The sequence below is a fragment of the Diceros bicornis genome, chromosome 5 (assembly GCF_020826845.1).
Source record: "Diceros bicornis minor isolate mBicDic1 chromosome 5, mDicBic1.mat.cur, whole genome shotgun sequence".
NCBI classification, from domain to species: domain Eukaryota; kingdom Metazoa; phylum Chordata; class Mammalia; order Perissodactyla; family Rhinocerotidae; genus Diceros; species Diceros bicornis.
The window spans coordinates 93,951,505-93,977,931 of NC_080744.1; the positions used below are offsets into that span (position 1 = coordinate 93,951,505).

General features: G+C 54.1%; 2 protein-coding genes across 6 annotated transcripts; both read right to left on the reverse strand.

Moving 5' to 3' along the window:
- Positions 1 to 2,011: 2,011 nt before the first annotated feature.
- On the reverse strand, positions 2,012 to 10,488 carry RCCD1 (RCC1 domain containing 1). Of its 5 annotated transcripts, none has more exons than XM_058542481.1 (8): positions 10,046 to 10,108; positions 8,416 to 8,712; positions 7,933 to 8,329; positions 7,629 to 7,750; positions 6,008 to 6,106; positions 5,517 to 5,687; positions 4,782 to 4,811; positions 2,012 to 4,150 (listed from the first exon to the last, which is right to left on the reverse strand). In XM_058542481.1, exons 2-8 carry the CDS (start codon positions 8,588 to 8,590, stop codon positions 3,999 to 4,001), a joined length of 1,146 nt encoding a protein of 381 aa, XP_058398464.1. In that variant the 5' UTR covers positions 8,591 to 8,712; positions 10,046 to 10,108; the 3' UTR covers positions 2,012 to 3,998. The 5 variants fall into 5 exon arrangements, with proteins under 5 accessions (XP_058398464.1, XP_058398465.1, XP_058398466.1 ...); XM_058542482.1 differs by lacking the exon at positions 10,046 to 10,108 and adding an exon at positions 9,787 to 10,022; XM_058542483.1 differs by lacking the exon at positions 10,046 to 10,108 and adding an exon at positions 9,317 to 9,778.
- A 175-nt stretch (positions 10,489 to 10,663) lies between these two features.
- UNC45A (unc-45 myosin chaperone A) lies at positions 10,664 to 24,116 on the reverse strand. The gene is made up of 20 exons (XM_058542473.1): positions 24,019 to 24,116; positions 23,631 to 23,792; positions 23,362 to 23,398; positions 22,888 to 23,063; positions 20,502 to 20,594; positions 19,862 to 20,029; positions 18,537 to 18,705; positions 18,068 to 18,238; positions 17,166 to 17,337; positions 16,239 to 16,539; positions 15,325 to 15,419; positions 14,930 to 15,071; positions 14,446 to 14,586; positions 14,116 to 14,243; positions 13,832 to 13,898; positions 13,258 to 13,371; positions 12,924 to 13,039; positions 11,938 to 12,055; positions 11,675 to 11,830; positions 10,664 to 11,524 (listed from the first exon to the last, which is right to left on the reverse strand). The coding sequence occupies exons 1-20, from the start codon at positions 24,022 to 24,024 to the stop codon at positions 11,267 to 11,269; spliced, it is 2,790 nt and encodes a 929-aa protein (XP_058398456.1). The 5' UTR covers positions 24,025 to 24,116; the 3' UTR covers positions 10,664 to 11,266.
- Between the last annotated feature and the right edge of the window lie 2,311 nt (positions 24,117 to 26,427).

The window sequence follows — 26,427 nt, forward strand, 5'->3', positions numbered from 1 at the left end:
GGCAGCTGCTCACACAGAGGAACTAGAAGGACTTACAACTAGAATATACAACCACATACTGGGGCTTTGGGGAGAAAAAAAGAGAGAGAGGAAGACTGGCAACAGATGTTAGCTCAGGGCAAATCTCTCCCAGTCAAAAAAAAAAAATCATAAATAAATGGAAACACATCCCATGTTCGTGGATTAGAAGACTTAATATTGTTAAAACGTCAATACTACCCAAAGCAATCTACAGATTCAATGCAACCCCTATCAAAATCCCAATGGTGTTTTCTGCAGAAATAGAAAACACCCATCCTTAAATTCATATGGAATCTCAAGGGACCCCAGACAGCCAAAACAATCCTGGAAAAGAAGAACAAAACTGGAAGACTTACACTTCCTGATTTCAAAACCTACTACAAAGCCACAGTAATCAAAACAGTGTGGTACTGGCTCAAAGACAGACATATACATCAATGGAGTAGAATAGAGAGCCCAGAAATAAATCCTCACATATATGGTCAAATAATTTTTGACAAGGGTACCAAGACCATTCAATGGGAAAAGGACAGTCTTTTCAACACATAGTGCTGGGAATATTGGATATCCACATGCAAAAGAATGAAGTTGGACCTTACCAAATATAAAAATTAACTCAAAATGGATCAAGACATGTGAGACCTAAAACAAGAAAACACAGGAAAAAAGCTTCATGACATTGGATTTGTTAATGATTTCTTGAGTATGACAGCAAAGGCATAGGCAACAAAAGAAAAAATAGACAAACTGCACTTCATGAAAACTAAAAAATTTTTACATCAAGAGTCACTATCAACAGAGGAAAAAGGCAACCCACAGAATGGGAGAAAATATTTCCAAATCACATATCTGATAAGGGACTAACATCTAGAATATATAGAGAACTCCTAAAACTCAACAACAAAAACCCCGTTCAAAAATGGGCAAAGGACCTGAATAGACATTTCTCCAAAGAACATATATGATTGTCCAATAAGCACTGAAAAGATGCTCAACATCACTAATCATTAGGAAAATGCAAATCAAAACTACAATGAGATACTATCTGTCAGGACAGCTACTATCAAAAAAACAGAAAACAATGTGTTGGGTGAGGATGTGGAAAAATTAGAACCCTTGTGCACTGCTGGCAGGAATGTAAAATGGTACAGTCGCTGTGGAAAACAATATGCAGGCTCCTCAAAAAATTAAAAATAGAATTACCATATGACCCAGCAATTCCACTTTGGGTATATACCCCAAAGAATTGAAAACAGGGTCTCAAAGAGATATTTGTACACCCATGTTCATAGCAGCGTTATTCACAATAGCTAAAACATGGAAGCAACCCAAGTGTCCATGGACCAATGAATGGATAAACAAAATGCAGTATATATATGCAATGGAATATTTTTCATGCCTAAAAAGGAAGGAGATTCTGACACATGCTACAACATGGATGAACCTTCAGGACATTATGTTAAGTGAAATAAGCCAGTCACAAAAAGATAAATACTGTATGATTCCACTTATGTGAGGTACCTAGAGTAGTCAAAATCATAGAGGCAGAAAGTAGAATGGTGGTTGCCAGGGGCTAGGGGGAGGAGGGAATGGGAAGTTACTGTTTTTTGTTTTTTAGCTTTTGTTGTGAGGAAGATTAGCCCTGAGCTAACATCCGATGCCAATCCTCCTCTTTTTGCTGAGGAAGACTGGCCCTGGGCTAATATTTGTGCTCATCTTCCTCTACTTTGTATGGGACGCCACCACAGCATGGCTTAGACAAGCGGTGCGTTGGTGCGCACCCGGGATCCAAGCCCAAGAACCCCAGGTCACCGCAGCGGAGTGCGTGCACCTAACCACTATGCCACCGGGCCGGCCCCTGGAAGTTATGGTTTAATAGGTGTCGAGTTTCAGATTTACAAGATGAAAAGAGTTATGAGGATGGATGGTGGTGATGGCTGCACAACAATGTGAATGTATTTAATACCACTGAACTGTACACTTAAAAAAGTTAAGATAGTAAATTATGTATTTTAATTCAAAAAAAAATGACCATCAACAAAAGAATATATAACGAGGTATATTCATACAATGGAATACCGTATAACAATAAAAATGAATGAACTGCAGGACACAACATAGATGGATTGTACAGTGTTGAATGAAAAAACAAGACACAAGAGAACATACACAGAATGATTCCATTTACCTAAAGTTCAAAAGCAGACAAACTAAACTACGTCATATAATAATGCATACAAGGGTGGTTCAATTTTATTTTTTTTTATTGTGGTAACATTGGTTTATAACATTGTATAAATCTCAGGTGTACATCATTATACTTCTATTTCTGCATAGATTACATCACATTCACCACCCAAATACTAATTACAACCCATCACCACACACATGTGCCTAATCATCCCTCCCCCTCTCCGTCCCCCCTTCCCCTCTGCTAACCACCAATCCAATCTCTGTCTCTGTGTTTTTTTGTTGTTGTTTTTATCTTCTACTTATGAATGAGATCATACGGTATTTGACCTTCTCCCTCTGACTTACTTCACTTAGCGTAATACCTTCAATGTCCGTCCATGTTGTCACAAATGGCTGAGTAGTATTCCATTGTGTATATATACCACATCTTCTTTATCCATTCGTCCCTTGATGGGCACTTAGGTTGCTTCCAAGTCTTGGCTATTGTGAATAACGCTACAATGAACACAGGGGCACACGTACCTTTACGCATTGGTGTTTTCACGTTCTTTGGATAAATACCCAGCAGTGGAATAGCTGGATCATATGTAGTTCTATTCGTAATTTTTTGAGGAATCTCCATACTGTTTTCCGTAGTGGCTGCACCAGTTTGCACTCCCACCAGCAGTGTATGAGAGTTCCCTTCTCCCCACATCCTCTCCAACACTTGTTTCCTGTCTTGTTAATTATAGCCATTCTGATGGGAGTGAGGTGATATCTCATTGTAGTTTTGGTTTGCATTTCCCTGATAAGTTAATGACGTTGAACATCTTTTCATGTGCCTGTTGGCCATCTGTATATCTTCTTTGGAGAAATGTCTGTTCAGGTGTTTTGGCCATTTTTTAATTGGGTTGTTAGTTTTTTTTTGTCATTGAGATGTATGAGTTCTTTATATATTTTGGATATTTTTTTTTGAGGAAGATTGGCCCTGAGCTAACATCTGTTGCCAATCTTCCTCCTTTTTTTCTCCCCAAAACCCCAGTAGATAGCTGTATGTCATCGTTGTACATCCTTTTAGTTGCTTTATGTGGGACGCCGCCTCAGCATGGCTTGATGAGCGGTGCATAGATCCACGGCCAGGATCCGAACCGGCGAACCCCGGGCCACCGAAGCGGAGCGCGCAAACTTAACCAGTACGCCACTGGGCTGCCCTCTATATTTTGGATGTTAACCCCTTATCAGATATATGGTTTGCAAATATCTTCTCCCAATTGTTAGGTTGTCTTTTTGTTTTATTGATGGTTTCCTTTGCTGTATAGAAGCTTTTTAGTTTGATGTAGTCCCATTTGTTTTTCTATTGTTTCCCTTGCCTGGTCAGACACGGTACCTGAAAATATGTTGCTAAGAGGGTGGTACAATTCTAAGTGAAAACAGTTAAGTGGATAACGAAAGATGATCTCTAATGGTTCCCAATCTTGGCACTACCTCAAAATCACCTGGGCCGGGGCGGGGGGGCTTTAGAATCTATCCATGTCTAGGCCCCACACCCAGAGGGTCTGATCTCACTGTCTGCGGTGCTGGCCTTGGACATGTGTCTCTAAAGCTTTCTAGGTGTTTCTGATGTGAGGACAAAGCTGAGGATGCTGCTCCAGGGTGAAGCGAGAGGGCTGTGATGGGAAGGGGCAATGCGGAGCCTCTGAGGTGCTGGCAACGGTTTTCCTTGACCTGGGTGGGAGTTTCACAGGTGTTAGCTTTACAATTTTTTACTATACTGTACATTTATTTCATGCCCTTATCTATGTCTGTCAGCTCTTCTCTTTCTCCACAGCATACACGTAGGTGTTCCAGGGCCCACAGCTCACAGCCCTTACTTGGAGTTGCTTATCTACAAAGTATTCCACACGGCAGGGCCGATCCAAGCTGGTTGTGTCCTCGTGGCCGAGCTGTCCATATTTACCTAAAATGAAACGAGTCCTTTTGCCATCCTCTCCACTGGGCCATGAGGCTTTTCCCCTCCAGGAAGGAAAACCAGCCCATAGACCGAAGTGCTGAGTTTAAGCCACCACTCTGCTGCTGTCTGCTCTCTGAACTCAGGAGACCAGCACCACAGAGCCTCCAAGGCCAGGCAAGCCCACAGGTCCCCAAGAGGCAGTGGCCACCAGCCACTCCAGACAAGATGCACCTCCAGGTTCCTCGCTCCTAAGCCCAAATGCTCAGAGCAGAGATTTTTGTGTTATCTTTTTCTCTACCCAGTGCCAGACCAAAAGATGCTTCATAAACGCTGGCTAAATATTCCCTAAGACAAATACTTTTTCAGGAAGGTAGATGGGAAGTACTGGTATCCTCTCCTATTTCTCTCCTGTCTGATCTCTGACCTTCTGAGTTTGCCTAGATCTGTTCCACAGCAGGGACTTCACAGCTTTTCAGCCCTGGTCTTCCCGGTGGTCAGGCCGAGGCCCCTGCTTCCACTTGCCTGCATAGCTGTTGTCACCTGCTCTCAGCTCCCAGGTCTTTCCTCCCCTTGGTTTAAGCTTCACAAGAGCAAACCCTTTACTTACCCCAACCCCAAGAGCAAACCCTTTACTTACCCCAACCCCAAGTGTAGAGCTCCCCCATTCCTGCAACCAAAAAGAGAGTAGGGGCCGTCAGCACTGCTCTTTAACAAGGCATTTGTCTACCTTGGCCTGCCACAAGCCACAGCCAGCACATTACAGAAATGTGTCACTTGGCAGGGAAATGTTATGAGAAATTCGTCATTAGGCGATGTCGTTGTGCAAACACAACAGCGTGTACTTACACAAACCTAGATAGTACAGCCTGCTACACACCTAGGCTCTATATGCCGCCTGTCGTTGACGGAAACATCCTCACTCGGCGCATGCGTAATCTTCATGAGATTTGCTTGGCATAGCACAACACATTCTCTCTTCTTAACAACTGTCTAATCATGTTTAGGGGGGTAAAGGATCTAGACTGAAAAAGTTTACCCTCCTGTTTGCCAACTGATTGGCCTGCACCTCACAGCTACTGAGTTCAGGAGTCTTAGAAGCCAGACTGCGCAGGCGCTGCTGTCTGAGGGAGAGGCTGGCAAACATTAGTCCCTCCCCAGAAGGAAGAACCTTCTCAGCCTGACAGGCTGGGAGTCACTGTTAAAGCTACGTGGGGGTTAGGGCTTTATTCACTGAGGTAGCTACTCAGTACATGTCAAAGATGCTTAAAATAGTTTTTTAGGTGATCACACCCTCTTCTGCAGCCACCAGCTAGAGAGGGGGGTGGAGTGACCTCCTGCTCCATCCTGAACCAGCCCACCTAGCCCCACTCACTTGTCACCACTGCTGTGTGCCGGGATCCACAGCTGGCCTTGACGGCATCTGAGCCCAGGGGGAGATCCAATAAAGCTGGGAAGGGCTGCACGGCTATGAACGGGGAAGGGGTGCCATCCTCTCCTCCAGCTGTTCTCTTCACTTCAGAACCATCTTCATTCAGTCCAATTGCTTCAGAGAAGCAATAAGACATACATTAGCTCACTCAATACAACAGCTCAATGAAGCACATTATCCTCTAGCTCCAAAGCTGATGCTCCCAACCCCTGCATTCCCCAAGTGCTGGAGTTGACAAGTTTGTGCCGAGTGTAGTGCTGACACTGGCATCAGCCTTGCCATGCTCTTTCCCATAAGGGGCTCAAGTCCTGTGGGGTGTCTTGGGGTCCCAAGGATGTCACATGTCGCTTCTGAGCACTATAAACTCCAAGGCCGGCATATGGCCAGGAGTCAGGAACGACAGAAATGTGTGAAAGTCAATAGTTGACCCTCACCTTCCCCCGCGATTGTCTTTCCATCCTCTGCAAGGCTCCTGGCGGGCAGGGCCAGCTGTCCTGATTCATTCCAGCCCCAGATATATATATCTCCAGTCTCTGAAAGAAAGATAAAGGGGACCCATTAAACAAACTGTGAACCCCTACTCTGCCTAAGCCCCCTGCATCCCTCCAAACTCCCCTACACCCTACTAGCTCCCTGGGGACAACTAAGGCCTGCCCTGCCAAGTTTGCCCTCCAGAGTGCCTCCCTCGAGCCGGCAGCTTCCTGGTCGTCACAGGTTCCCTCCCCACCAAGTGCCTTCTGGTCACTCTTTTCTTTAAAGGAAGTCTCTCACTGGACATTCCACTCCATTTTCACTTTTCCCCTTTGTTGCTAAATTGCCCCCCTCTCCACCTCCTACCACACACACTTCGGAAATGTATCCCTGGAAGTTCCCCAACAGGCTCCTTTTCAAATCCACTGAGCCCATGGCCCTTTATTCAGCCCCACTCACCACTGGTCCTGCTGAAGCCTCCTGCTGAAGCTCGCACCTTTCTCGCCTCCCACAACACTACAGTTTGTTGGCTGGAACAACAGCCCTAATGCTAAAAGTTCACTAACAACAGTAGCTCATTTTTATCAAGTGTTTAATCTGTGCCAATGTTTTAAGCACTTTGCAAATATAATCATTTAATTCTCATAACAGCTCTACAGGGGGTTATATGACAATATCCCAATTTTACACAATATTCCCATTTTATTTACAAGACAACTTGAGGCATGAAGAGGTTAGTGTTCTGCCTGAGGTCACAAGGGGCAGAGTGATGCTTTGAACCTAGGAAGCCTGGTTTGAAGCATCTGTGCTCAACCACCATACCCAACTCAAGGCTTCAAATTCCTCCTCCTTAGTGTGAGACTTCCCACTGGGCTGTTTCCAGCCCACCCTTCTTTTCCCTCTAGCCCAGGAGTTCTCGAGCCTGGCTGTCAACCCAGGCCCATTACCTGAGAACATGAGAAGAGAGTGCAGGCACAGGTAGTTTTGAAAGCACCCTCGTGATGTAAGTGGCAGCCAAAGCTCCAGATGCAGATCCTTGCAAAGCTCATCTGCTCCCAGCACCCCCCAACAGCCTAGGAACAGCTGCACCTGGATCACCTGCCAGGGTGGGGGCCTCAACACAATTTAAAGTGAAACTCCTCATTCTGGGCACAACAGCAGGCCACACACTCACCACCATCTTCCTCCCTGTGGGGATGTGAGTGCCTACTGTGTGCCACACATCATGGCATGTGGGCAACTGCAGCCTTTCTTCTCCATTTTCCTTGGCTCGGCTGCCCCCTCAAGGAGTATTTTAGAAAGATAGCTCTGGCTGGGGGCGGGTGGATGGGAGGGCCAGTGAGGCCAGTGACAGGTAGGAACCACCTGCAGCAGCCCCCGTGTGAGGGGAGATGGCGGTGGCAAAGGCACTGAATCTGAGTGGCATTTAGGAGTCATGAATGACTGGGCTGGCTGATCTGGGATGAGCTGGGAAGGAGGCCTGGCTAGGCCACTCAGCAAAATTGGATGAGGAGGAGGAAGGAAGAGGAAGGGTTGGAGCCAACAAGACCCTGAGCTGGTTTAGAGAAGCCCTAGGTCACTCACCACTCACACACACAGAGTGCCAGCCCCCTGCGGCCACCTCAGCCATGGCCAGGCCCTGCAGCGCCTCCAACAGCCTGGGCTCCAGCTCTGCCTCCAGAGTCCCGTGGCCCAGCTGTCCATGCCTGAGCAAGGGAGACGCTAGTCAACTAGACACATCAAAGGGTCTCCCTCCCCTTCCCTCCCCATTCACATTCACCTGCCCCCATATGCTCATCTCCCACTCCTGCTACATTTAACCGCCCCCACCCCCCCCACCCCCCGCAAAAAGCCTAGCTGGCCTACACCTGGCCACACCCCCACTCACCTGCCGCCGCCCCAGGAGAACACTTGGCCCGTAGCGTCCAGCAGCAACGCGTGCTCGGCGCCCAGCTCCAGCCGGCGCGCCCGCAGCTCCGGGGCCAGAGGTCGGTAGAAGGGCGGCCGCGGGCTCACGTAGGCGCGGGCGCAGGGCAGCAGGGGCAGCGGCCCAGCCTGGGTCTTGCCGTCCGGTCCGTATTCCCTCTCGGCCTCCGACACCACAGTCTTGACCCAGAGGGGCTCCCCGCGCAGCGCAGACCCGGGCTCCCAGGCCTGCAGCTCCGCCCCGGGCTCGGGGCCCGGCCCCGCGCGCAACACCACGAGCAGCGCCTCCGAAGCCCACGCGTCTCTGCAGCCGCCCGCCGCTCCGCCCGCCGCGCCCGACAGCTCCACCTGGCCTCCACCTGCGGGGGCGGAGAGCGCGCTGGAGAGGGCGTGGGCCGCGAAACCAGCGCCGGGGGCCGGAAGGGGGAGCGGGGGGGGTGCTCACGGCTCACGAAGGCGGTGTAGCTCCAGCTGGCGCTCACGCGGCAGACGTCGAGGCCCGCGCCCGGCGCCCGCAGCGGCTCGGGACTGTGAACCTGGCGCCCGCGCCCCGAGCCCAGCGCCTGCCCGAAGCCGCGGAAACCGAAGCCGAACCAGGAGCCTGGGCGCTCCTCGGCCATGCCCTGAAAGCGCCCTCTGCTGGCCGCCCGCCGGTTGGGGTGGCGGCGGGACGGAGGGTAGGGCTAGAACCGGAGGAGATTCTTGGAGATGAGCCCCTTACGGGACACAGCAGCTGCCTTACCTGTAAAATGGGGAAAATACCATTCTCCTCACCACAGAGGTAGACGATATCCATTACACAAACGTTCGGTGGGCGGGAGCCTTGGCTAACGTCCTAGCAGACTCAGGAAGATTCTGAGCTGTCCAGAGCCGGTACCTTCCTTGTCCTTTTGACTCAAGCAAGCTCAGCGTCCCACAAAGGGAGCATGAGGTATTTAAGTGGCCTCTCCCTGGGGCGTTGGACTAGGATCCGAGCCCCTCCAGATCCAAATTCCCAGTGTCAGGCGCATTATCCCAAGCAGTCTTGGGAACTAGAATCGCCCCCATTTGACAGAAGAGACTCCCAGAGAAGGTAACCCTTACACAGTCACACAGCTTAGGACCAAGAGGGGCAGAGGGCCAAACTCAAGGCCCAGCGACTCCACATACAGTGCTCTTCCCACCAGTGGAAAGCAGAGCGTTGGGAGACAGTACCCCGCACGGGCCACGACCAGCTCCAGGGTTGACGTTTGCCTCTGCAGCTTTGTGTCCTCAGCCAATTCACTTAAGCTCTCTAGGTCCAATTCAGTTTCTTCAGTTTTACTAAGGGGGGGGGGTGTGTAGGGGAGGGTGGTGTTTGTACCTACCTTGTAGAATTGTTTGGAACAGATGCAAACAAAGCGTTCAAGTGCACGCACATACCATGATAAGTGCACTGTAAGTGTTAGCTTATTAAATCCAGTACTTAGAGTTGATAAAAACGACCACTAGTACTTACTGGTTTTCAGGGATCTAGATAAACATAATTTCAACTGGACCTCATCTAGTCATTTAATCGTTCTACAAGCATTTATTGATCCCTTACTCTGGACCCATGAGAACAGCTGTCTGCCCCCAAGGAGCTCACTCATAAATGGGGAGAAAGACGCAAAGTCTAGTGGTTACAACAGCAACGCTGCTTTCTCCGTACAGCATGTTTGGCTTGATCAGAATTCCACAGGCATTTTCAAGCCTCTGAAGTCAGATCCTGGGTCTCTTCCTCGACCAAAGCTCCTTGACCCGGGCCTGGGCTCCTAACCCCTCCCGTGTTCAATTCCAACCCAAGGAGGCCTCTGACCTTGATCTTCACCCTGTGCACCCCTTCAGGCAGCTCCTTCCGATGGGCAATCTGGAGGAAGGAAAGGCCGGGGCGCAGAGCAGCCGCCCGGGAATGGGTCTCCCGCCCAGGACCTGGCTGACAGCCGCCGGGGAGGACAGGTTTGAAGAGCCGCGCCCTGGGCGAGGCGCCCATTGGCTGCCGCAGCCTCCCCGGGGCCAATCGCCGGCGAGGGGGTGACGTAACCGCTCGGGGCGGGCGGCCGCGGGGCATTGCTCACCTCGCGGCTGCAGTCTCCGCTGCGGCCCGTCCAGTCCTACGGGCGTGGAGCCGGTCATCAGGCCTACACTGGGCCGCCGCGGGCTCGGGTGTGAAACTTCCGGTGGGCGCGGGCCCGGGCAGAGGTCGGACCAGGTGGTCCCTCTCCCCACAGGCACTCGCGGGACAGCGAAGCGCGAGTTAGAAGCACCTGGGGAACATTCAGAGCTGAGCTAAAGGGCACCTCCCCGTCACTCCCCTGGGCTTGGGACCGCGGCAGCTCGCTACTGGACATGCGCAGGACTGCCGCCCAACAGGAAGCAGCCATCCTGAGCGGGCGCTCGGCGGGTTTTACCTTCCATTGGCTCGGGACCTGCCACTTATCTCTGTCGATCCAATGAACTTCAAGCTGGGCGGAGCCCGCTATCGGGACGTCCAGCGCGGGCACTTGGGGTCGCCCGCCCCCGCTCCCACCCGGCTTAGCTGCGGGAAGTTCTCGCAGGTTTTTCCATGAGGGAACGGCATGCCCGGGCGACACACCAACCCCAACTCCGAGCACCGCCTGAGTGGAGGTCACTGAGAACTCCCAATACAAAGACAAAGTATTGAAGGGCCAGGATCTAGGAGTCTGTACCCTAAACCCATTTTTCCAGGCGACTGTATAGTTTTTTATTGATCAGCTTCCTCGGTTTACCCCTTGACCCTCCAACAGGGTTAGGACGCAACTCAGCGGGCTCTGGGTGGAATCCATCAGATTCCTTCCGTGGAGGTGGCTCTGCTGCTGCCATAAAGCTCCGCTGTGCTCCACCACAGCCCGCTCCTGCTCCAGACCAGGGCTCACGGCCTGCCCTCCCTGCCCACAGACAGGGCACACATTTGAGTTCCACACACTTTTATTAGAGAGTCAGAGGCAGGCCTGCTAGGAGGCTCAGGTGATGCTCAAGGTGGTGAGGCTGCTCGATGTGCCCTTCCCAGTGCAGGAATCCACAGGCTGAGTCCAGATGCACCTTCCCCATCCCCAGCTGTCTACAGTAGTACAGAAAGGGCCCTGCTGCGTGAGGCTGCAGGCAGTGCTGGCAGAGCAGGGCTGTGACTGAATGTGGCCCCTGACTCAGAACAGAAGACATCAAAGGGCAGCTAGAGAGGAGGCCAGAGTGTTCCGCATCCCAGCCCCCACCAGCAAAAAGCCGTGTCTGTCCTGGCTCCCTGTGCTGTGACAGGTAGCGTGTGCATTAGCAGCCCCTCAGTCTCCATCCTGGTTGAGTTTGATAAGCCCATATTCCACCGCTTTCTCTAGGCAGGCTGCAGCAGCCCTGGTGATGGGGCTCTCCTTGCCCTTAGCCAGCACGGACAGGATCTCCAGCACCTCGCTCTCTATCAGGGTGCTAGCGATCTCTCTCGAGGCCTCCACCATGTTCAACACCACCACAGCGCCCCGGTGCTGCAGCTCCTGGTTGGGGCTCAGAAGCAGGGCCTGCAGGATCTCCAGCCAATGTGTGGTCTGCAGGAAACAGGGCTGTGTGACCACTGAGCAACAGGCTAAACCTTGGCAGGGAACACACTCGCACACCCTGGGACTTCCCCCACCAACTGCCACCATGCTGGGGGGTCCTGGCCCACCTCGCCTCCCCTGCCAAGAAGAGGCACTGACCACTTGGGGGATGCGGCTGCAGAGCGAGGGCCGCATGGAAGTGAGCATGGCCAGGCCCCCCGCAGCCGCCTGCCGGAGCAGCTCATCATCCTCTCCACTGTACAGCACCAGCAGCTTCAGCCGGTCATTGCCCTTGGCTTCAAAGAGGTCCTGCACCTGTGGCCAGATGAGGGGCGTGGACTGAGTCAGCTGAGGCAAAGCCCAGCCAGGGCACAGATATTTCTGCAAGGCTGCCCACCATGACCGCCTGGACCAGCCCTCACCTCCTTGCTCATGGCCAAGTTACACATGCACTCCGTGGCTGCCCGGCGGATCATCTCATGCTCCTCAAACATGTAGCCCTCAATCATGGGCACAGCCTTCTCCTTCAGGATCTTCTGCCTGCAGGGCCGAGGGTGGAAGGCTCAGCATCGTCAGAGCCTCTGCATCCACTGCCCCCACCCCCATATCCCCATACAACCGAGCCCTGGGCTGAGGATTTCTCTGGGCAATGTCCAAAGGCCCTCCTGCACCAGGTATGAACTGCAGGGGTTTCCAGCCTTCTACCCAGGCCTAGGAGATGGCATGGGGCGTGGAATGCTTTCAACCAGGAGTTAGGAGACCAGGGTGGTGGTGATGGTGATGCTAACACCGAACATTTAAGCACTTCCCCTGACCCAGCACTTGGACTACCTTACTCAATCCTCACCACAGCCTTGTGGTGACAGTGCAGGTGTGATCAGCATGACTATTTTGCAAAAGAAGAAACCAAGGCTAAGTAGTGAGTAATGTGCCCAGGGTCACCACTAGTAGTAATAGCTAATATGCATCGACTGGGCACATCGCTAGGAGCCAGGTACCTATGCACTAAGTGCTTTTACATGTATTTTCTCATTTAATTCTCCTCACTACAACTCCATGAGGTAACTACTATAACCATCCCATTTCAGAGGGGGAAACTGAGGCACAGAGTGGTTATGTAACTTGTTTGAGGTTACACCCTGGTACCCAGTGAAGCCAGGATTTGAACCCAGATGGTCTGACTCCAGAGCTGGCACTGTTACTGCCCAGTGATGTGCTCTCTCAGGGAGCGCTGTCCAAATCAAACCGCCTGGCCTGTGTCCTCAGCTGGATGACACAGAGGACTCACTGTGAGGCTCAAATAAAGCCATGACCGAAGAGTGCTTTCCAAACTGTCAAGTGCTTTACTGGGGATAATCTAAACCCTGATGCCCTCCCTACCTGGGCCCCATGTCCCAGGGGACCTTACCGGAGCCTCTCACTGATGCCCGCCAGGTTTGTTAGAGCCATGAGCGCCTCGAAGTTCTGCAGCCCTGAGCAGTTGAGGTGCAACAGGGAGACAAGGGGCCGGACCACCTCATAGATCTGTGACATGCACCCCACCTGTCAGGGCTACTCAGCCCAGTCCCCACCGAGCCCACAGGCGGGGGTCCACCCCCTGAGAGAAGGCTGCCCTCCCCACCCTAGGGCTCAGCAAAGCTGCCACTTCCTATTGAACCCACGGAGGAGCCACAGCCCAGGTCAGAGACCATCAGGGCCCAGTGAGGGGGTGGAGGCCAGGGCTGGGGCAGGAAGACACGTACCCGCTCGCCAGGAAAGGTCATCTCTGGGTTGGAGGTGATGGTGAGCTTGGCGAGAGCCTGGGCTGCCTTTGTCTGCCCCACGTCAGTGCCTTCCAGGGCCAGCGGGAGCAGAGCCTGTAGGGACAAGCCCGTCCGTGTCCAGGATGTGCCCGGGAGCGTAAGGCCCGAACCAGCAGGCCCTGAGCTCTGACTGTCCACCCGCACCTTTCTCCTCCTCTCTCCTCAGGCTTGACAACACTCCCCGCTCAGACCCTCTCCACCTCTCTGAGGTCTCTCATTAAGCTACCCAAACACTTCCTGAAACACCTAGGAAGGGCTAGCCATGGATTGTGCCGGTGCTGGGGCCATGGAGGTCAACGACACAGGGAAAGGGGGAGAGCTCAGGACCTTAACAGGCACAAAGTGCCGGGGGCTCCAATGAACCCGCCCCGTCAGCATCCCTCTCTCAGCAGGAAGATGTTCCTGCCGGTCACTAATAATGTTTCCCATCCCACATCTAAAACTAATCTCTGGTGTGGCAGCCACTGAGTCATGTCTTGTGGACCATCAGGAAGGAGTCTGTAAGCCAGCTTACCTTGCCCCCTCCCTGAGCAACCACAGTGCCGCGGTCCTCCACCTCTTCCACCAACGCCAGGAAGACCCTGCAGAGAGAGGGCGGTAGTGGGGTGGTGGGTGAGTGGGGCCGGGGCCCTGGCAGGTAGACACTCCACTTCTACGCTCGGTGAAGGAAGGCAGCCAAGCGTGTGGCACCGCTGCTCTAGGAGGCCCACAGCACCAGGACCTGCTCCCTCTGTGGCTACATCGGCAGCCTCAAGGCTCAAGAGCTGGGAAGGTCTGGCTCCGCTGAGGCAGGCTCACCTGGAGAGCAGCTCTCGGCAGGAATTCGTCAGCACAGGGCTTTCGGTCTTCACCATGCACGTCATGGCTGACACCACGCCTGCTGCCAGCAGCTTCTTCACCCGAGCCCGCACGAAACTTGGTTTGTCCTGGGGAGGCAGGCAGCTTAACAGAGGGGCCTCGGCTGACTAGACAGGGAAAGGGGGACCCTCTTCACAGCACAAATTGATGAACATGAGAACAAAGGGCAAGAAACCCGCTTAAACAGAAGATTCATCTGCTCTGGATGCACCAGGTCAACCGGTCCCAGTGATACAGAAACCCCCAAACCCCTCCTAGCGGCCCCCTCACCTTCGGGTGCTGCTCAGGCACATGCTGCTTGGCATACTTGGCCAGCTCCACCATCTTGGGGTCGGGCTCCTCGTAGTCATAGCTGTTGGTGCAGTTCACCAGTGCCGAAGCCACCGCAAAGAGCACTGACCTCTCCTCGGACTGCCAGGAGCAGAGGGGCAGTCAGTCAGCCATCCCAGGGGGCAGAGCAGCACTGGGATAAATGCTGCCCAGGCCCCCAGTTCTACCCTCACTGGACCACCTGGGCACCAGGATGAATCTGGAAACCTCCCCAGGCCCCCGCCTGCCCCCGGCCTTTGGGAGCTCACACACTTGACCTCCAACTCCACCAAAGAGACAGTCTTTTCTGACACTGCTGGTGCAGGCCAGTCTGCCCACGCCACCCAGAGCGGCCACTCGGGCCACAAAAGCCACTGGCCAAGACCTGCCAAGAAAGCCAGGTAAGCTCTAATCCTAGGAAGTGTCCCCGGATGACTGGTGCTACCCTGCTCAGCTGGACCAGAGCCTTCAGGGCAGCCTCGTCCTCCACAAACTCTTCCTTCACATCGGCATCGAAGGTGAGGTAGGCCAGGCCCTCCACTGCCCAGCGCCGAGTGCCTGCATCAATCTGGTCATTGCACAGCCACCTGGGGTCATGCAGGGTAGTGGACAAGCATCAGAACTAGCGGGGCAGGAAGGGGCACACCAGGACCAAGGAGTCAAAGCTAGGGGCTTGGGCATCCCCGCCACATACGGAAGCAGTTCACATGGCAGGATCCAGGAGGGTCTGCCTGGGGGAGAGCAGGGCAGTGAGGAGGCCCCACCCTCCACCCAGACCCTCCTCTCTTGAAGTCTAGCTGACAGGTGGTGGGGGAGCCATGGCAACGCCAAACGACTCACTTTCGACACTGCTTAGCCAGTTTGAGAGTGGAGCCTTCAGCAAACTGCTTCATGCTAAAGTCAGTCCCTCCGGCCGAGCCGAGCTTACAGAGTCCCTGGAGGAAGAGGCAAGAACGAGCTGCTGGCCTCCAGGGATGGAGGCAGAGCCAGGCTCCTCCACACCTCGGGGGGTTCCCTCCCTGGCACTCTGCCGGGCTCTCTGGAGGCCACGCACACCCCCACCAGGCTACCACCTAGAGCGTTTGGCAGCAAAATCAGCTACTGGGGTAGCCACGTGACGCAGCCTGCAGCAGAGACTGACACGTGGGCCACTGTGCTGTCCTGGGCCCCACCCCCCACCCCCCAATCTGCACTGGGATTTGCTCTGTTGCTTTCCATGTCATACAAGAAAACTTTTTACAGGTGGAGCCAGAGCGTGTGCAGGGAGAAAACAGGAGCCTCAGCCAAGGCTCCTTACGGGATGGAGAAACCCAGGACTGAGTGCCCCAAGAAGGACCAGCTCCCCGCAAGGTGCATGGCTGCAATGGGCTCCTGGAAGCCAGCCGGTCCCCAAACCACCAGCTCCTGGGGCTGCCTGCAGGCCCAGCCTTTCCACACAGCCTTTCTGACTAGCCCAGCCCACGTGTCCTCCAAACTCCCTCAGCATCTCCTCTGGAGCTTCTCCCACCGCCTCTAGGGGGCAGCATGTGCCACGCTGCCTTCCTGGGTGTTCTCTCTGTAAGGCTCATCTCCCTGACTTGACCATGAGCCCTGTGTGGGAGAAGCCAGTGCCCATGCCTCTGGCCTTAACAAGGCCCTGTGTCGCCCATATTTTCACCCCGAGTGTGCCGGGGCCGCCCCCTGAGACACCAGCCAGCCCAGTACCCCTGCCTGGCTGCCCGCCTGCCCACCCAGCCCTGGCCTGCCAGTCTCACCACCAGTGCCCGGATGCGGATGCTGTCCTTCTCGCTGTGCTTGTACAGGTCCTTCAGCAGCGAGACGCCATTGGCAGTGATGAATGAGGCCCGCTTGGCCTTGCCGGCCGCGTGGATCAGGGCCTCCACAGCCACCAGCTGCTCTTCTTCCTGCTCAGAGGCACACAGAGCGATCACGCTCTCCATGACGCCACTCAGCTCCAGGGCCCGGTTGCCGGCGTCACATGGGCCCTGCAGGAGGCAGGACACCGTCTGGATGGCCCGCAGCTTCCCGGCCAGGCCGTGGCCCTCAAACCAGCTCCTGAGGGGCACAGGGTGACAGCTGTCATACCAAGGCCAGCATAAAGGGACTCTCTTTCCCTCCCTTCCCCTCCACTAGCCAGGCACCTGCGCTACCTGGGCGGGAGCAGCAAGGAACTGCCGACGGGCAGACGAGCACATTCCCCCCAACAGCAGGCACCCACCTTCCCTCTCTAGGCTTTCCTGGAGCCGTCCCTGACAACACACCACCTAACACAGCTTACTCTCACTCACACCACCCCGCTCATCTCCTTCCCTGTACTTATGAAGATCTGAAACTGTTCTGCCAATTTCATCATTTGTCATCAGCCTTCTCCCAGCTGTGAGCTCCCTAAGGGTAAGGACTGTCGTGCTGCAGCGCCGTGTCAGGACAGACACATGGTGCTCCGTAAACGCAGCATGTGCTTGAGAACAGTGGCTGCATTATAGGAGAACTGATCTGAGAAAGTGTGTCCCTGGGGACGTCACTTTGGAATAAGAACTGGGCCCTGAGACCACTCTGTCTCCCCCTGCTAGTCCTCCCCAAGGCTGCTCTCCTTGTGAAAACCTCTCACTGCTGTCCTTCCCAAGGGAGTCACAATTCTGGTTAGAACCCCTGGCGATGGGAGATGGGGCTGACTCCCTTACTTGATGTAGTTTTCACAGAGTCGGTGGAAATTCTCCCTCTCGGCATCACACTTCAGGTCATCGAAGAGCTTGCTGAGGAGAATGGAGGCGCTCATGCGGCTGTTGGCTGTCACCGTGAGCTCCCCAGGAGGGTCCTGCACGGAGCCCCCCACCTCCAGAATCTTTTTCAGACCTGAAAAGACACCCTATTTAGACAGCAGAACACTAGTTCCAACCCCTACAGGCAGATGGAAGAGGATGGCTGGAACAGAAAAGCAGGACCACCCTTGGATAAGTTACAGAGGGCAGACAGCTGTGTCGACGGCGGGCATGGAGAATCTGGTTGGTGGACCTGCTACCTATGGAGGCGGCTGTGGGGTCAGGGAAGGAGCTCAGCAGTGAGGTCTGCATGCCGGCCCTGCCCGTGGGCCAATGTTCTGGGGCTTTGAGGCTCCTCGTCTATAAAACTGAAGGGGTAAATAAGCCCCATGCCTCACAGGATTATTGGGCTAACGAGGGAAGAGGAGCACCCAGTGGGTGTGCTCATGCAGGGACTTCTGCCGAGCTTTCCTTACTTATCTTTTAGGGGAAAAGAGAAGTGTGAATTTATATATTAAACTTTATGGTTTTTCCTGAGTATAGAAGCAATACACGCTCACTGAGAAACACTTCAGATACAGAAAGCTGATCTTGCCTTCCCGTGAACCTGCTCGCAGGCCTGCTCGACGTGCGTGCACCTGCACACATTCACGGCTGAAGGGTCTAACTCTGCGTTCCCCGAGGAGACAGCGCAGGCCACTGGGTGCACTTCGGTGCAGACAGCTGGTGCAATCACTCCTGGGGATATGTAGGCCCAGCACCCAAGCAAAACACACACATATGCTCAGTCTCTTGCTTTCTCTTTCTTAAACAGTATCACCTACCTTGGTCAATGACCCAGAGGGTGAGGCTGTTGTTGGGGTCCTTCACAGACTTCCGGGGCACCACTTTAATCAGGAGGGTCAGGGCATTGTCTCGGCCTTGGCCCGAGACCCCCACCTCAGTCAGTAGCTCCAAGAGGTTACTGATGAGGACCTTCAGCTCCCGGGCAGGATCTGGCAACAAGAAGATATCAGTGGACTCCATGGCAGCCCAGCCCTGTCTGATCCTGAACTTCCCTAACAGGCTGGGGAGACATGAAGGCGACCTGCATCCTGGGCTCTGGGCTGGGTTCCAGCCTTCCCCACAGGTGCCCTGGCTACTTGGAACCTAGAGTAAAATACTGTCACCAAGCCATATTCCTGAACAACCTGCAGCTGCAAGTCTGGTCCCCAAAGAGCTGGCCTGGCTGGCTCAGCCCCTTCCCCTCCATGACAGCAACACCCAAAGGAGCACAGACCTGCTTCCACTCACCCACAATGATGGCGCCTTCTTTGCCTCGGAAGCCTTTCTTGACACCTTCCTTGAGGGCATCAAACATAACGTGCAGCAGGTGGCAGGCAGCCAGGGACACAGCCTGGTTTTCTACGCCCAGGATGGAGACCACCCGTCGAGTTCCCAGGACACTCAAGGTTGCCACTGTCTGGGTGGGAGAGAGGTGGACAGAGGCTCCAGCTGGTGAAGGGCAGCCATAGAGATCCCTAAGTGTGAGCCAGGGACTCAGGCCGAGGGGAGAAAACGTTTGTGGGAAAGAGCAGCTCCAATGAAAACCAAGTGGGCCTGCCTGAGGGTGTGGCCGGGGGGACTCCAGCATGACCTCCTTGGAAAGGCTTCCTAAAGAAAACATTCCAGAGAAATCTGTCCTCTCCTTGGCTCCAGAGAAGACAAGGAATACTGTGGCCCTGAAAGCAGCCGCTTTGGTCCATGTCCCCCCAGGAAGAACATTAGCCTGGACAAAGCTATCTGCCTACCAGGCCCAAAGCCACCTAGTTCCTCCCCAATATCAACCCTGAGGTTCTGTCTACACCCTGGGAATTCTGCAGACAGAATTCCCATGGTTTTACCCTTCTCAGTCCTGGGAGACCCAAAAATACAGCCAAACTTGGCCTAAAGACCTTTCATAGAGTATTTCACATTTCCACCCTCATCTAGGAATTGTGGGCTCCTCTAAAAGCAACCAAGGGTCACGTCCCTGTCTCCTAGGTCAAGCCAGCTCCGGCAAGAGCTGGGGCATGGACCTCATGACACTTGGACCAGGACAGGACTCTTCCTGCTGAACTGTCTGTGCTGGACACCCACAGTCTAGGCTGAGAATCATTTCAGGGTCAAGCCCCCCATATCTGGTCACTGTCTCAATGGTAAAGATGCTGTGGGTGACGTCACTGACCACATCCCTCGCTGTGAAGAACCCCCTCCAGGGAAACCCTGTCTGATCTGCAGGGAAGGACAGGTGCCTTTTTCTTTGCAACAGGCTTGCTTTCACCTCATGGACAATGAATGACTTGGTGACCAGGCATCTCTGTAGGCCGGCTCAGGGAAGCCCAGCTCAGGCCTGTGAGCCCACCCAAAGCAAGCATTCAGGGGGTCAAGGGCTGCTTTTGCTCTTTCCCAGTCCCAGTTCACCCCAAATCATGTGGATCTTTTTTGTCCCATTTAAATCTTTCCTCTCTTGTTACATGTCTCCTTGTACTCTGCCTTACATTTTTTTTGGAATGCGATGAGGGGTAGAAGGGTGGAAGGGTGAATGGATGGATGGATGGACAGACGGAGGCAGTAACTACACCCTCTGTCACACCCACCCGTGACTGGTGCTCAGAGCAAATGCCGACCAGCGTGCGCAGAGCTGCCAGCATCAAGTCAGCCTCTCCCGTGTCCAGCAGGCATTGCAAGAGCTGAACCCCATTGCTCCGGAAGATCTTCTCAGCTCCAGCATCCTCCCGGGCCAGTACCACCAGGTTCTGAGAAGCCTGTGTCAAAGGAAGTATATCACAATGTGGACACTGCACACAGCACGGGGCAGGGCAAGCAGAGGCCCTGAGCTCTGGACCTCACCACTTCCACTGAGCAGCTGAGTGACCCCTCTGACTTCAGTTTACTTCTCTGTAAGTAGAGGGAAGAGCTTGCTCTCAGGGTTGAGGGTTAGAGTAAATAGGGTCCCAAATCCCTGCCAGAGCCTGAAGGGCAGGGGCAGTCCCTCAGTCACCTCTGTGCCCCCAGCTCCCGGCACAGGGCCTGACCGACAACGTGCTCAGTGAACACTGGTCCCCTCTCCTCAGCCACACTCAGGCTCTGGGGTCCAGAGGCACGACCTCAGGAGGGACATGCAGCAGACCAGGCCAGCAGGGGCCTCTGGGGCCAACACCCGCACACAGGGAGGGCACTATGGAATGGCAGCTCTCGTGGGAGTTCAGCCCCACTCGCTCAGTCCGGGCCCTATACCTTCTGCTTTTTCTCAGTGCCTTTCTCTTGTGGGTCCAATAGTATCTGAAACATCTGTTCCACTTTGGCATCTGTTGAGGACATGTATCGCACCTACGACAAACCAACAAAGCATGAAGGAAATCACCTCTCTCGGCCAGAGACAACACGTTCCCTATTTGTTCTCTCTAGCTCCTCCCAGGGCCTGGCTCCTGTCTGGGAGACCCAGCAAGGACATTTGGGCTTAAAGCTACCACCAAGCGACCTTGGGCAGGAAGAGACTCGCCTGGCAGCTTCTCCTGAACTTCCCGAGGCTGTTTTCTTCTCTACTTCCCACTTGGGCGGCAGGGGCAGCGCCAATGCTGAAGGCAGTGCCATTCAGAAGGGGAGACATCCTGTTAGCCACGAGGCACCGCACTCCCAGTGGTGCCATCTCTGTCATGGCAGCATGGGTGCTCCACCCGTGGCACTGAACTCAACATTTATGCCTCCTGCAAGGGAGCCAGCAGGTCATGAGACAGTTGCTAACCTTCCCTCTAGCTCCAGAATTCTCTTTTTGACAGTTTCTAAAAATACTCTGAGTGATCAAGATCATCCTAGGCCCTCTCCCTCCCCAGGGTCCTGGACACGGATGGTGGGACATGCCTAGCACTCGTGCTGCCCCCCTTCCCCTCTTGCATCCGTGGCAGACATGACCAACCAGTCACAGCAGGGTCTCCTGCTAGGCCCAGGCAACCTGCGTCCCAACACTTCCGAACACAGTGCTCTCGGCAGCCCCTGCTGATCACACAGGGCTGGCACTGAGAGGAAAACTATTTTCTTTCCCAAGTCACAACCTTTCAATAAGGTGTTTGCCATCATATTACTTGCTTCCACTGTGTCAGCACTTTAACACTAAATTATCTGGTTAACTCAAGCTTCATAATGGTTCTTCGATTCTTTTCTCCTAAATTAATTTTTAAATAAACATACAACACAAATGATGTCACGTTATTTAAAAAAAACGGATGAAGCAAACTTTCTTTTGAAAAGCCCTCTCAATCCCATTCCTTTCCCCAGGAGTCACACAAAATCATATCATATCACTCATGTATGTCTTTTAAAATATTTTTCTCTGTATTTACACACCCAAGTGGACGCACAGAAAAAACATGGTATTGTTTTGGGTGTTTATGGGGGATGGTTTTAACATAAATGGTATCATACTATACGTGTTATTGTATACTTTGCTTTTTTCCATTTAAGAAGTGTTAGCTTTCCATGTCCACACATGTGGATCTACCTATTCTCGCTAACTACAACATAGAAGTCTGTAGGAAGGACATCACCCAATTTACTTAGCCATTCCCCTACTGCTGGTCATGGTAGGCAAGTTACAATTTTTCATTACTGCAAACAAAGCTGAAATAAACATACACACGCCTGCTGGTGTACATAGGCAAGGCTTTTCTAGGGCAGACAGCAAGAAGTAAACATACTGGGGGCTGCCCGGTGGCATAGTGGTTAACTTCACACTCCACTTCGGCAGCCTGGGGTTTGCAGGTTCGGATCCCGGGCACGGACCTACACACCGCTTGTCAAGCCATGCTGTGGCAGGCGTCCCACATATAAAGTAGGGGAAGATGGGCACGGATGTTATCCCAGGGCCAATCTTTCTCAGCAAAAAGAGGAGGATTGGCAATGGATGCTAGCTCAGGACTAATCTTCCTCACCAAAAAATAAAAAATAAAAAAAAAGAAGTAAACACACTGGATCACAGGATATGCTCATTTAAAATTGGAGAGACATGCTAAAGCACTCTCCAAAGGAGCTGTACTAATGTAGCTGTACTAATTTATATCCCCTCCAGGAGTCATGAGGGAACCTACGTCCCCCCAATCCTTACCATGTAAGTGTCTGTCTCCCTCCTTCTAGCAAAGTACACAAACTTTTTTTTTTTTTGGTGAGGAAGATTGGCCCTGAGCTAACATCCATTGCCAATCTTCCTCTTTTTGCTTGAGGAAGATGGTCCCTGAGCTGACATCTGTGCCAATCTTCCTCTACTTTGTACATGGGACGCCGCCACAGCATGGCTTGATGAGCGGTGTGCAGGTCTGCGCTGGGGATACGAACCTGCGAACCCTGGACCGTGGAAGCCGAGGGTGCAAACCTAACCACTACGCCACTGGGCCAGCCCCCAAAGTATACAAACTTTAAATGCCTGACAAATAGACCACCAAAAAAACAGCCCCTTGCTGTTAGTTTGCTCTTCCCTAACTGCTGGTAAGGTTGAGCATCATTCTATAAGCTCATTGGCCACAGGTATCTCCTCTCTGGAGAACTGTGTTTCCACCCTTAACCCAGACCCATTTACCAGAGCCCCTCTACCACCGGTCAATGCCTCACTCTCTCTTGGTCACTCACGTACCTTCTCCTGAATCTGGCCCCCGATGTTTCGCAGGGCCTCCTGGAAAACTTTGTTCTTGGGCTCCAGGCTCACACATCTCTGCAGGTCAAGGACAGCCTGGTCGAGGCGGCCCAGCTTCTCCAGGGCTTGGCTGCGCCGGTAAAGTGCTTTGACATCCCCACCGTCCTTTTCAATGGCTGAGCACAAACGGGAGCTCTGTCAGCAACCATGAAGCCACCATCTCCAGGCAAGAGCAGTAGGGAAAGATCTCGAGGGCCAGAGGAAGGTGGGGGGACGAATGTGGGGCTCAGTACTCCAGCCCCAGAAAGGGTGAGGGTAGCTGCAGAAAAGGAAATGCCCGAGGAAGTGGGAAAGAAAGAAGGCAGATGTGTTTCAGAGGCGAAAAGAAAAGGCGAATGTGAAGGTGCGGAGGTCCCAGCGTCCTTGTCTACCGTAGAAGCCCCCAGCTCCCCCAGAGGGCCCGCAGTCCCCTACCTTTGGATGCCTCCGTTTCCGCCTTGTCGTAATCTTCCTGTAAGAGAAGGCACAGCAGCCTGAGAGGCTGGCCATTTCCTTTTCCGGGCACTAACCGGACAGCAGGGTTGTTCTCCAGTCATCCGATCGCCCCCCTACACACCAAGAAGCCCAAAGACGTCTGACAAGTGTGGGTGGCCTGGGAAGGTGAATGCCCTGTCAGAGCCCAAGCAGCAGCGAGATGGGCAAACCGGGGCCAGCAGACAGGAGAAGAGCAGCCGCTCCCTCACCAGCTTGAGGTGGCAGGCGGCCCGATTCCGGTGCAGAATGGCCTGGTCCTGCGGCGTCGCGCCCAACCCCAGGGCCTGGGTGTAGGCCGTCAGGGCGCCTTCGTAGTCCCCGCATTTGAACAGCTCGTTGCCCTCCTTCCGCAGCTGCTCCACTGAGCTGGCCTGTGGAGGGAAGGGGTGGAGACGTCGCGGATGGGCTCAGGGCAGAGCCGAGGAGCTAGGGGGAGAGGAGGCTGCAGGTCGGGGGCGAGTCCCACTGAGAGCAAAGATTGAGGGCGAAGGAGGCCCAGGAATGGTCAGAGTTGGTGCGAAGTGGTGATGTCGCGGGGGTATGGGTACGCAGCCCTGGGACGACGGGCCGGGGCTCGGGAGACCCTGCACCACTCACAGTCATCGCGGCGCAGACGTCCCGGGCCCGCGCAGGCGCAGTCTCCGGGGCGGGGTGGGTCTAGGCTCTGGAATCTGCAGTCGCTGCCCCGCCCTAGTCCACCGTCAGAGGCGGGGGCAGAGAAGGGGCGGGGCCATGGTGGGGCGGGGCGGGGCCAAGACGGGACCGCACCAGGGGAGGGGCGGGGCGCTCCGCCCGGGTGCGCAGGCGCAGAGAAGCCCCGGGCACGCCTAGTCTGTTCCCTCCGAGACCTGCAGGGGGCAGGCGGCGGAGGACCCCGAGGGAGGCCCGCGGCGGCCCCGGCCCCGACCGCGGCAGAAGTGCGCGAGGTCTGCGGTGATCAAGCCCACCAGCAGCAGGCTGTAGAGGCCCAGCGCGAGGAGCGGGCCCCGGCCCCCGTGGGAAAGGCGAGAGCATCAGGACGCTGGCCCGCCGCGCTCTCGCTGCTGCAGCCCGTGGGTTACAGAGCCCCGGCGAGTCCGGAGGAAGCTCGGGACCCCCTCCTCTGATAAATGTAGAATTTGTTAAATACAAAGTCAGGGGACTCACAGGTACCCTGAGGCTATCTGGACAGATTCAGAATTGAAAACCCCGACTATGTGTGTAATCCACAGACTGCAAGATCCTCCTTAGTCTTGACACCTGCCCCACCCCGCCCCGCCCCCGTGCCACAACACAGGCAATGGCTCCCTGTTACCCCCTTTCACAGTCCCCTGAACTTTTCCTTCACAGAATTGTTTGTAATCATGTATTTACGTGATTTTCTGTTTGAGGTCTGTCCCTCCACTAGTCTATAAGCTACAAGCGTCCCAGCCCAGCATTTAGGAACGGAGCCCCAGATGCTGAAACACCCTGCCAGTGTTCCAGCGGCTCTGGGGCTGGAGTTCTCACCTGAGCACGGGCGGAGGCGGAAGGGAGGACAGGTTGACTTGGTACAGGGCCTCAAATTCAGCCCGGGTGCAGCAGGAGCCCCCTGCAGCCTGCAGGTGGCAGCAATAGGCTTCCTCCGGAGTATCAGACAGCCGAGGACAGAAGAAACCAGGGTAGTGGCGGCCATTGGCATCCCGAGAGGTCTGGCACAAGTGAGGGTAGCGGGCCAGCGCTGAGAGGATGGGTAATGGGGCTGGAGACAGGCAGGAATGGTCTACGCACACCCCACTCCACCCCTTCGGGAGAGTGAAAGGGATCAGCCATTATCAGAAGGGCAGGCTCCCTTCCTCCCGACCAGCTTCCCAGAGTAGCCCATGCCCTACTGACAGAGTAGGGGACCTGAAGCGGGGGCTGGGGGCAGAGGAGAGTGCTGTACCTGAGAGAGAGGTCGGCTGGGCAAGGGTCATCCAGCTGAAGAGCAGCAGTAGCCCCATAGACAGGCCTGTCAGCAAAGGGCCCTGCCTCCTCTGGAAGCCCATGAGAGGTCACCTCCACCTCAGCACTGGTCCTAGGAACCCCAATATCTCTCTTCCTAAGCCATGGCTGCAGACAGTAAGGAAAGAAAAATCAAGGCCCCTGGGCACCATTAACACAAACCCAAAGCTACTCCATCACAGACCTCCAGAGAGCCATGAAAGTGATTGAGTTTCTATCTTCTGTTGGAAAATGGGGACAGTGGCTCCAAGCTGCCTAAGATTTTCTGAGCTGAAGGGGAAAAGGCTCGGAAGACTACAGGACGGAATGAGGGAAGAGAGAGAAGTTGAGCCATTATCCTGAAGAACAGGTAAGCATTTAGAGCCAACTGTGTTTCTCTCCACCCACTCTCGACTTTCAGGCTGCTGTGGAAGCCCTGGGAATTCTGATTGCTCCATTTCAGGCCCCAGAGACCTGAGTTCAAGCATTTGGAGCTTCCCTCCCTAACCTCTGCATCACGGCAACCACCAAGACTAGATGAAAACCAGGGGCAAGTCCTTTTGTTAACTTTTCCCCTGAGTCCTCATCTGCCCCAGCTACCAGCCAAAGCACAGAAGCTACCCATCTGATTGGAGTATACTTAGCAACTAATGAACCCCATTTCACAGGGAATGCTCTTCTGGGGTCTCCAGGTCTCTCTGACCCCTCATACCTCATGGCTGCCATCCACTGAGACAGAGAATTAATCCAAAAGGCCAGAGGCCACCAGCCAGCAGTGTTGTGTTGTTCTAGTGCCTACGGAGGCCTGACAACGTCAGAATCCCAGAACACCAGTAGCAACACTCATCACCCCAGGGGCCCACGGCAGGTGCCTGGGGACTGAAGCAGGAACCTCTATGGCACAAGAAAGACATTTTGTCCCAGCACGTGAGAGCAAAGAAGATGGTTCTTGCAGAAACATCACTGCCACCTGGGAGCCTAAATCTAAAGTACTTAGGCAGGGCTCCCAGTGTAGGCTCCAATTTCTAGAAGGTCTGGGCCGAAAAGTGAGGCTGCTATGCCCAG

What these genes read in the sequence shown, in the direction of transcription:
- RCCD1 (XM_058542481.1), bottom strand. Translation starts at nt 8,590, where the DNA reads ATGGCCGAGGAGCGCCCAGGCTCCTGGTTCGGCTTCGGTTTCCGCGGC. An exon ending in CTACACCGCCTTCGTGAGCC is followed by an intron (nt 8,330 to 8,415) that starts GTGAGCACCCCC and finishes CCGCCCCCGCAG; the next exon opens with GTGGAGGCCAGGTGGAGCTG. An exon ending in GCTCTACACTTGGGGTTGGG is followed by an intron (nt 4,151 to 4,781) that starts GTAAGTAAAGGG and finishes GTTTCATTTTAG; the next exon opens with GTAAATATGGACAGCTCGGC.
- UNC45A (XM_058542473.1), bottom strand. An exon ending in GGAAACGGAGGCATCCAAAG is followed by an intron (nt 23,064 to 23,361) that starts GTAGGGGACTGC and finishes GTTTGTGCTCAG; the next exon opens with CCATTGAAAAGGACGGTGGG. An exon ending in AGAAGGCGCCATCATTGTGG is followed by an intron (nt 18,239 to 18,536) that starts GTGAGTGGAAGC and finishes TCTTGTTGCCAG; the next exon opens with ATCCTGCCCGGGAGCTGAAG.